General features: G+C 46.2%; 1 protein-coding gene across 1 annotated transcript in view; it reads right to left on the reverse strand.

Moving 5' to 3' along the window:
* The window catches only part of gpr37b (G protein-coupled receptor 37b), a 14,490-nt gene extending 6,311 nt beyond the window's left edge, over positions 1–8,179 (reverse strand). Inside the window, exon 1 of the mRNA XM_084038418.1 lies at positions 6,716–8,179. Coding sequence (XP_083894544.1) covers positions 6,716–7,765 — 1,050 coding nt within the window. The 5' untranslated portion in view covers positions 7,766–8,179. The remainder of the gene's footprint in view (positions 1–6,715) is intronic.
* Between the last annotated feature and the right edge of the window lie 3,110 nt (positions 8,180–11,289).

The raw sequence follows: 11,289 nt of genomic DNA on the forward strand, positions 1-11,289 counted from the left end.
GTAGAAGGGAGAAAGAGAGAGAGACAATAGCAGGCAACACATCAGTAAGGTAGAGATGGTTTATGGTGACAGGAAGAGAGTTAGGCGCAATATCTCCAGAATGACTAACCATGTTAATGTGGCAGGTAGCCTTGACCCCGTCATGTTCATTTCACCTGCTGGCAGGTTGACAGGCCCGGTCGCCTCAGGGTGGAAACGGTACTTCTCAAATATTTATCATTTAAACCATGCGACCAATTTAAAACAGGAAAGCATTTTCTTCCCCAAGAGAGTTTTTGTTGTTGATTTTTATGGATTCTACGCCCCCGCTTTAGGAAATAATATGCTTCATTGCCGAGTTAGATGAGAAGATGCCACTCTGCTAAATAAAAGGCAGCCGGCTTAGCATAGCTTAATAATATACTTGTTATTGGCATTTACATAGTCCATTATCATGTTCCGTCCCACTCATTATTCCCTAATAGAAGCATTAAAATGCATCAGGTGTCTGAATTCAGCGCTGATTTGTCTGCTGTTCAGGAGCTCGGGAGGAGAAGTCATTTTTATGTTATAGCCTATAAAGTTATTTATAGACCACAGAGAGATTTGTACTGTATTTAAAAAAATTAAAAAAAAGTGACATATGCTCTGCTAGCTGACAGATACCTTATGTTTCAATTTAAAAGTATCTAACAATCAGTAATGATGTTGCATCAATTAAATCTGTTTGGTTTGTGTTTAATAGTGTCATATACAGCTTTTATACATATTTTTGGTGGACTCTGGGAGAATATAATCGGCTGAAACGCTGTCCATGGTTTTGAAATATTTGCTCTGTATCTCACTCTTGAATTGTGTTATTGTTTATTTTATTTTTTTATTTCACCTCATCAATTGGCCAACAAAAAATGGGAAATTCACCTTTCAATAACTGACGACATACTGCTTGTGAAGTACCGTTTTTCCACTTCGTATTATATATTCCTTCTCAACCTTGGACTTCAAGGACTTGGGAGGCGAGAGAAAAAAAAAAGACAAAACATGAAAAAGCCCTTTCATCTGCAACGCATGTCAGGCCGTCTATCTGAGCAGCAGGTGAGAGAGACATTTTCCCCCGGTGCTGTTTTTAATAACGGCCCATTAACTTCCTGATTAAAGGTCCTGTGAGCTGGTGGCACAAAGGCCTCCTGTTATTAATTGGGTCTTAACAAGGACCGGTGGAGCCTGTGTAGCCATACTGTGACTATACAGCCACTGTCGGGCGGTAATGGGTGTTATCAGGTGATGAATGGGCTGACGGGGAGACACAACAACAACACACACACAGTCTTATAAGAATGAGCCAGGGAGATAAAGGGTTATTCCAGCCTATTTCTAGGTTGAGTGTGTGACCCAGTGCCGGCTCCAGTAGCCCATAACTCTAACCAGAGAGACCCCGCCGCTGACAGCCACCATCCATCTACCAGCCGTGTGTCTGGGAGAGACGGAAACCTGATGCACGATCGTAAGCGCGTGTGCGTCCGTGCACGTCCACATTTATGCAGGATTATTCAAACTTGTATTTCATTGTAGGTGTGTGTGGATGGTGTGTGTGTGGGATTATGGCTAAATATGTCCTTGTGGGCTGGTAAAGATTCTTCTCTGGTGGTGAGAATGGAACTTTAAAAGACCATATTCTCTTTGCTACAGTCATGTATTGTGTTGTGTTTCACTCTGTTCCATTATAGCTTGACAAAAACACACATTCACACTTGAGCTAGCTTTCAACATAGCTTTCTAGTAGCTATTCTGGAGCTTTCAATCACACCATATGATCTTCATCAGCAGCCAGTTGTCGTGGAATTGTACCTGTTGTACATTCTGGTAAATACACTGTGCATTGGCACTTATGTACGGTAAAGCTGTAGCCAGAAGCTAGCCTAGCTTAGCTTTGTCCAAAGGCAACAAACCAGGCTCTGGTTTTAAAGAGGGTCATGCGCCTGGATAATTCTTTCTCTGGCTGCAGACACTTCCTGGAGTCTTTCTGTCACCATGGGGTTGCCAGGTAACCAGCTGGGGATGATTGTGTGATGTGATTGAACGCTCCACAGTGGACCTTGTGCTAAAAATGTCTATTTCCTGTGTAAAGAGCAAAGTTTTCACAAAAAGGTGGGGCAAGCGCTCACACATTTTCGTCTTTCTCGCTTTCTTTTCTTCGGTTTAATAACAATCCATTCCAGTGTTGTCCTCCATTCTGTGGATTTCTGACAGTGTGTCGGAGGCAGTTCCTTCCACACAATAAATTCCCTTCCAATAAATTACATCCTGACCCGTGTAAGATTTCCCCTGGACATTAAAACATTAATTCCACTCTCACTTTACAGAATGCTGCTGAAAAAGTCCAGTCCTAGATCCCTGACCCCCTTCCCTCCTCTATTGTACTCCATTAAGTTTGGCCACCGGCCAGCTCGTTCCCTGTTGATCCGAGAATGATGCGTTCCTCATTCTCATTTCACCAACACACCTAATTCATAATGGTAATCACCCAATGAATATTTAATATTTACATGGATAATTATCAATTTGGTTAATTGTATCCAACAGCAAGCCTAATTTTTTTTCACTCCGTGCTGTTGTGTGGTCTTGCTTCATTGTTCCAAACACAATATCTACTCATCCACGGACAAAGAGCCGACTGAATGGACTCACCATCATGCATTATGCAGAGCCGCTAATTATATACCCGGAATCATTTACATATCTTCCAATTAACTCCTATGAGCATGTCTGATAGACGGGCTGTGAAACGGAGAGGGCACGAGACCGAGCTTGCTGCTGCAGTGGACTCTAACTGTGTGCGTGTGTTTGCATTCAGTATTTTAGCACAAACGTGTGTGTGTGTGTGTGTGTGTGTGTGTGTGTGTGTGTGTGTGTGTGTGTGTGTGTGTGTGCGCCCGAGGCTTGCGTCTAATCACAGATAGCTGATGCAGAGAGAAATAGCCGTGGGCAGTGATCAGTAGAGAGGAGGCCATCCCACCCATCTGGACGATCAGCACACCCTACTGACTTTGTGTGTGTCTACAGGCTAGAGAGAGAGACAGACAGACAGACAGACAGATGTGGGGATGTATGTATATAACTGTAGGAGGAGGTGGGGATCTCAGTTAAAGTGAAAGTAAGCATATCTGTTGATAAGTTAGAGATATTACTATCCATATCGAAGTTATAGTTTTAAAATATAATATAAGAAAAAGAGTGTTTGGACGTCTGCTGATGTAATTATATATTATGTAGTAATGATATATTGCGTATTGATTGTTTGTGTGTGAGTTGGAGCTGTGGATGTGTCAAGTTGATGTATGTCCTGCCATTACCACCAATTTCAATGGGTCTACCTCCGGCCCTCTGTGGCTCCATGCGGCCATCTTTCTTTTTCTCTCCCAATCTATCGCCGCCTCCCTTTCCTCGGCCTCTTTCTTGCTCTGCTTCAATAGTCTGTTTCTCTCTCGCTCTCCGACATCCTGCAGTTTCAGACCACAGGGCACCGTACGGCACGGCAGAAGGAAGCCAGATGCATCGGAGCCTCGCGATTTAAAGGAGTCAACACGCAGTTGATATGTTAAAGTATTATTTTTGAAATTAGAACTACGTTTCCTACAAGCAGGGACACATATTGCCACCAAAGTTGTACCCATTTTACATAAGATTTCACACATGCTATCAATCAATACAAGCCATTACGGCTCGCACGATATAGCACATGGTAACAAGTGATTGATACGGCAGGACTGTTAGAGGAATTACCGACAGACCACTCAGGAGACAATGAGTCTGTAGAGAGTGGCTAGATTTATGCCCCATGGAGGAGGTTTGCAATTAGCTGTTAATCAGGGAGAAGAAGAAGGTGTGAACACAGCCATCTCTGTCCGCTAATGGGAGTAGTCATTTATAACTGACAGACATGCATGATCACCATATACACTTCTATATATCCACACATGCTTTATACACGGGTGTTTTCATTGTTCAACAACCAGATTTGCAGCGTATATCTCATTTATTACCATCATCGTCGCAACACCTCTGTTTTTTACGCTGCTATAAACTTAATATAAATATAAAGGCATCCGCCGATAAAGAGCAATGGTCTGGAAATAAGTTACACATAAGTTACACTATTTCTATCAGAGCTCACCTTTCTATACTTGCCTTTACAGGAGGTGATTTGACTCTTTATTTCGGGGTAATGAGACAAAAAGTCTGGGAAAGAATGAGCCTTGACAAATGACTCACTTCCCCCTCTGGCTCTGCTTGCTGCACTGCTTATTTGTTACTTGAGCCCACTTTCAAGTCGTATCCTAATCAACTGCCAGGTGCAAAAACACCCAATTATTGCCCATTAGCTTTGCCTGGTTTTGCTGCACATCACTGCCTAGCGGGGTCGTCCGCAATGACAGCAGCATGAAACGGCAGCGCATCGGGAAAAACCACGCGGGCCGGCCGTAACCCACATCTTTATCTTGTGCTGCATTCTTAAAATGTCCCTGTCGTGTTTTCTCACATCTCACGCCTAAAAAACGCTTTATCTTTGGACGATTCCACGCTCTACTAAACATGGAATAAAACCAAGGTTTACTGAATGCCACGCGGTGGGAGGCTGAACTCTCCGGGGAACGGTGAGAGATTATCCATACCATCTTCTGATTATGCATGCGTGTACAAGTGTTTCGGTGGGCCAAGCATGTCTTTATTTCAGGCCAAATGTTGATATTCCCCATGAATGAATTTGGGTTAAGTGAAGAATAAAGTCCCTCCACAGTGTGTGTGTGTGTGTGTGTGTTTCTCTGAATGCTCCACAGGGAGACAGTGAACCCCGGGCTGCATTACTCACGGCCTGTTTTGACACATGGCCGCTCGCACAGAGACACAGGCACATCGAAGGCCCTATGAACACAGACAGGCCCCAGTGCACACGTCCTGATAGATATTCACTATAAAACACATATTTCCATGCAAAGAGAAGACAAGTGAACACTCCACTCCTCCACACACACACATGGTGTGCATTAAGAATAGCCATTTGGTCTAAGCACTGTAAGTAGGTTATTAAAGTTATTCAATTATATCCCGTGGTCCTCGGCCAGCTCCTATGCAATAACACAGGGAGGGGCTCTGTCTCTTTCCCATCTCCCAATCATTAAAACGTACCTTGTGCACTCACAAGGTGTTTGCAAATGAAACTGCAAATGAGGTGCCGTGTGTATTAAGAGTGTGTAGTTCTGTGAGGACAAAGCCTGGCGAGCCAGACTGCAGAAAAGAAGAGGAGATGGTGCAAATGCAAGCCATCTCTTCATTCGGAGTCGTATCCTGCCCAAGCTGTTCCCCACTTTTATGTGAAGATGAGCAGACTTAAGGTTGGGACTCCAGAGCATTTTTCCACATGTCTACTTGTGACCTATTTTCTCTCTGAACTATTATTGGCATCGTTCTTTCACCGAGAGGCTTCAAACCTGATACAGACAAGAGAAAATATTAGATTTATTAACGTCTCTTTCACGCTGAGGTCCAGGTTGCTCCTCCAGAAACATTTCATCTGTCTGTAATAAGAAGTCTCATTTTGTACGAATCAAAGCTCGACAACGCCAAATGAATCGGGTATGAAAATGATTGCATCCAAGCTGATTTGGAGATAATATCATATGGTTCTCCTGCTCCTATTCTAGCTGCAGCCCTCCCTGTCTGCCGGCTCCGTAGTCTCCAGAGGGTGGGTTGCTTTCTGGTCACCTGTTCTGGCTCAGTGCCTGGCTATAAAAGCTATCTCATTCCCCTGACAGCTCTTTTCTGAGTTTGATTACATTTGCTCTTGCTTTTTCTCTTTCTCACTCGCTCATGCACCTCAGACGCCATCCACACTGTAAGCACATGGCTTTCAAATGTGTTTAATTTGTGATACGAACCCTTTTTAAAATCAGGTGAGCTGCCTCCCCCTCTTTGTCCCTCCTTCAGCCAGGTTGTGACAATGGCTATCCAACCCCAGCTCCAGACCTCCTGAGCTGGAAACCCCTGCTGTTGTCGTTGTTTTGTTTTTTTTATACAAAAGACATTCACCCTGCAGGCGAATCTGACACTGGCATAATTGCATTGAGTACACAAAGAGACAGGTATCAACGTGGTGTAAACAACCCGTCTAGCATCTATCCCCTCCTCATGGACATGACCAGACAAACAGAAAAAAGACCCAAGGACGTGTGTGTGTGTGTGTGTGTGTGTGTGTGTGTGTGTGAGTGTGTGTGTGTGTGTGTGTGTGTGTGTGTGTGTGTGTGTGAGTGTGTGTGTGAGTGTGTGTGTGTGTGTGTGGTGGATGCAGGAATATGGGTTACCTGAACGTCTCATATCAACTCAAAGCAACAGGAGAAGAGTGTTGGTTATAAGTCAGAGTGAATGGGAGATAGTGTGTTGTCTACATGCCTTAAGGGCTAGGTGAGGCTCTCTCTCTCTCTGTCTCTCTGTCTCTCTCTCCAGTAGCAGGTGTACAGGGAGTCTCCTTGTTATTAGCCAAGGTGACATCCTATAGCCGTGTCTGTTCTCTGTCAGACCAGGCAGGGCTTTAAAAAGTGAAACTCAACACTTTAACTCCATTTACTCGGCCAACAAGAGTGTGAAACTTTCTTCTCCTCCAACAGATTATGTCTGTTTTCACTTAAAGTGCCTGTATGCGTTGCTTTAGATAAGAATAATAGAATAAGGATATATTTACCTCCACATAGGGCACCACTTTGCAGGTGAATTCCCCCAGCAGCCAGGACTTTGTCAGCTCATGGAAGACCACCATGGGCAGGCAGAAGAGGATGAGCACAAAATCCCACACCGCCAGGTTGGCCAGCAGTGAGTTGGAGATGCTCTTCATGTAGTAGTTCTGGCACACGATGCACAGGATGGCAATGTTGCCCGCGATCCCCACCAGGAAGATGACCCCGGAGACGCACGTGATCGCGTACGCGCCGTACGTCTCGCTCGTCACCGGGTAAAAGGGGTTCTTGATCTCGTCCCCGAAGTCCTGCGAGCTCGGGGGCGTGATCGGCGTGGCGTCCCAGGGGTTCTCCTCCCTGAACGTGAAGAACTCCGTCCTCCTGGTGAAGAGGTCAAAGGGCAGGTCGGTGGAGGTGAGGGCCACCGGCTTGGGGATGGGTTCCCACGGCGACGCGTGAGGCAGAGCCAAGACCCCCGGGCTTTTGTTAAGCCGGCTTCTCCCCCTCCTCGACGCTTTCTTTTGCTCGTCTTTTGTGCCTCTCTTGTGCCTGTCGCCCTCCTCGGGCCCCCCTTCTCCTCCTCCGTCCCCCCGGCCCATTGAAGAGGACTTAGCAGCATTGTGGCGTCCACCTGCTGGCGTCCCCGTACTACTCACGCCGCCATTCAACTTTATCCTCTTATTGTGGTGGCGCGTCGGCTCCCAATGCATGACGGCGTGGGGATCCTCCACGGGTGTCACCGTCCTGATGAAGTCGCGCTTGTTGTGTCCAATCCGCCGACTCTCTCCCCCAATTACCCGTTTCCACGGGTGAGTGGAGTTCAGGGCCCCTCGGAAAGCGGCCCGCTGCGCCTGCATCTCCGGCGAGGACGCACCTGTGGCGTACCCCGACGAGAGCGCGCGGTCCCGGGCTTTGTTTTGGTGACTCTCCCGGAGCGACCCGTGGGAAGTCCTCGCGCCGCCGTTGCTGCCCTGAACTTCTCCATTATGTCTCAGAGATAAAAACAGGTGCGCGTGGGCTAACAAGACAAACAACGTCCTGGGCGGCAGAACCTGCATGGTCCGCGAGTGATTGAGCGCAGTTTTTTTTTTTTTTTTTTTTTAAATCCTCACAAGTGCATCTTCATACCTCTGTGGCAGCGCGCGCGCGCGGGGGGGTGACGCTCCTCCATTCAGTCAACACCCATGTTGGAAACGGCACCGCGGGGGAGCTCGCGGGGTCGCAAACAGCCACTTTCGTATGACGCGAGCTCTGCAAAAAAAAAAAAAAAAAAGTGTTAAAATATCCTAATGTCCCGCCTTGCACTATGCGGTAACCTCGAAATCGTCAGTCCCGGTTCCAAAGTCCTGACATTAGCGTGCAGGACAGCGAATTAGGGTCCGGGGTCCAGAGGGAAAGGTGGGCACTGCTGCATTTCCACGCGCACAATCCGCACCGCATCGAGTTTGCAGCTGCGGGCAGTAGCGTGGACGAGACCGTCTCCCCGTCTCTAGTGCCTGAGTTTAGTGGGTTGGGTCGGCTGGCAGCAGCAGCAGCAGCGTCAATGCGGTGCAGTCCGGGTAAAGCCCACTAGGTTGTGATGCACGGCAGTGGAGAGAGAGAGAGAGAGTGAGAGAGAGAGAGATAGAGGAGGGGTTGAAATCGGTCTGTCTCTCGTCCCTTCCTCCTCTGCGCCCAGTGCCTCACCTCCTCTCTTGCTTCCTCCGCGGTTAGGACCGTGCGCTGGAAGAAAATGGACTCCCCTGGCGGCTAACCCCGATCTGTCACTCCTCATCCATCACGGAGCATCCAGCAGCCCCCCGAGCAGACTCCGGCTACAGCCCCATCGGCAGACAAGCCAGCCACGCCCGACAGCCGAGCTGAGAAATATACTACTCTGGGGTTTTTTCTTTTCTTTTCTTTTTTTTATTACGCACAGGCGGTGCTGTGATATCGACGCACTTGCATGTTCATGCCTCTATTTAGTAAAAAAAAAAAGCAGGTGCTTTTGATGAGTGAATGTTTCAAACGAAAAATAAACTAACCAAACCAAACCTATCAACTATCAAATGCACCTATAGGCATATTTTTTAGTTGTGTTAAGGCAACAAAGCAACCATGATAGAGCTACCTGTAAAATGTATATTCATTATTCATAGTATTAATGATTCCACTGCTGCTACTCCCCCTGAACTCAACTCCCCAACACCTCTGATATATATCACCTTTGTCATGCCCCAGTGTCCCTGTCCAGCGATGCCCCCTCCCTGAATCATTCATACTCAGCCCCCAGCATCCTCAGCATGCCTCGCTGCAAGCAAACACATTTTTCTGAAAGTGATCTTCAGCTTTTCTGGAGTCTAACTGCAGGCGATTCACCATACCTTCATTTCATAGGCCTATGAGCTAGACATTTGGCCATAACCTAAAGTTTTATCGAGAGGCCTTAAGGAGTAAACCTGCAATTCTGCTTGGGGGAACGTGGGCCGACTGTGGAGTACGTTAACTCATACAAATGTTTGGTCCACATAGAAAGCTAAATATAATGGATAAACAGTTAAAAATAGTTAGTGTGAGAAGTAATGGACAACCGGTTGAAAGTAATAAGCTAAAAGGAAAAGGAAATGATGCCACGGATCAACTCAAAGACCCTTTCATCAAGACTATGAATATCTAAGGATACAGTGATTAAACACAAGCCGCAACCTGTGACTAAGTACTGTAGATGTCCAGTAGCTCAGTCAATAATTCAAGAGTCTCGAGCACTAAATGAAATGAGTGCATTACGTCTCAAGTGCTCTGAGTACCGCTCTAAGTGAACCTTTCACACGGCTGGATTCTCAGACCAACATATACCGCAGACAGTCTGAACCACAGGGCCGAGTACACATCATCATCACACAGACACACACACACCCGCATCTGATTATGCATTTTGGACATATGTGTACACGTACTGCATACAAACATATACTTTTTATGTATACGTACATATTTGTGTGCATGTTTATTCCATAACATAAGCAGGTATACTGAGAGAGAGAGCGAGTTGGCAGACGTAGCGGACATCAAGCTGGTGACCTTCTACATCAAATAGGTGATTGGAGCCAATTCCAACCAGGGAGGCACACACACACACACACACACACACACACACACACACACACGCATGGCCAAGCTTCACAAGGGGGGAGACTGAAGATGGATAACTGTAGTTGCTCCTGCCAATGTCTTCATTTGACCTGGATTCGACTCAAAAGAAAGGAGTTGTACATGTAAAGCAGAGCCCAGAACGTTCCGAGAGCCTTTGGGTCTATTGGAGTCGATGAAAGTTTAATGAGCCCTGTGGCAAAAGTGAGTAAAGTTGAAGGGAGAGTATTTTTTTCATTTTTTTGGATGTTAACTTTGGTTTGGGGAGTGCAGGTGTCGAGTCATGCACGGCTCCATTTAAACGAATGGAAAATACTCCTGACAAAGCTAATCCCCCTCAGCAACTCTTCAGCATTCACTGGGCTTCACAGGTTCACTCCCGACGAAGCACGCTGTGTATCTGACCTTGAAAGTATAGCGCCACAGCAACTTGCCGTTGCCGTTTTTTAATCAGCGGGAAGGCGCAGGGCAACGCTCCACGTGTAATTACCATGTGGATTGTGTGTGTGGTCCGTGGAGACTCTGCTGGGTTGGCGTGTGTGGGTGGAGATAAAGAAAGGGAAGTTCTTTCGCAGGCGTACTCATGCGTGGAGACACTCAACGGTTCAGACACAGAGAGACATCAAGGGCACGCACCACGCGTGTGCACACACATGAAACACACACACACACACATGAAACACACACACACACACATGAAACACACACATGAAACACACACATGAAACACACACACACACACACACACAGAGTGAAAGTCTTGAGTTCAGTAGGGCATGCAGGAGGCAAGAAGAACATGCTAGGGCCATAAAGATTTCATGGATTTCACTGTATGTGCGGACAATTAATTATACACACCCACACACCCACACACACACACACACACACACACACACACACACACACACACACAAGTCACCTATATGAGTGGAGATGACTCGTGCATTCACGCAGGCTAAACAAAAACAGACAAACGACCCCCAAAACGCACAGAGGCCTCCATGAATTATAGAAGCAGTCAGTTTGATTCAATTTAGTTACGAGTTGCTTTTTCATACTTTTATTCATCTACATTATTTGCACTTCCACCTCCCTGCAGTCTTGTCTTGTCACATCTATCATAACATAATAAATCAATAGAAGGGCGGGAATGTTCTTAATTAAGTAGCGTGTAGCTGCAATTTGGATGACCATGTCGGTGTGAAATTGTCCTGATGAGCTGACGAGTGGGAGTATTTACTGAAATTGCAGTAAAAAATACATTGCATAGCCATTAAGCTGTTTTTTATTTAGTATTTTTCATTGCAGGTGTATCAATTAGACCTCTAGAATGATGTTTTGGTGTTTATTATGTTCTAATAAATCTAATACAATTGACTGTTGCTGTGAATGCTTTTCACCAAACTCAGTGTTCTCCTTTAAGATTCACCAACAGTGTCAGCAGCACATCTTC

Source organism: Eutrigla gurnardus (assembly GCF_963514095.1).
Source record: "Eutrigla gurnardus genome assembly, chromosome: 21".
Classification (NCBI taxonomy): Eukaryota; Metazoa; Chordata; class Actinopteri; order Perciformes; family Triglidae; genus Eutrigla; species Eutrigla gurnardus.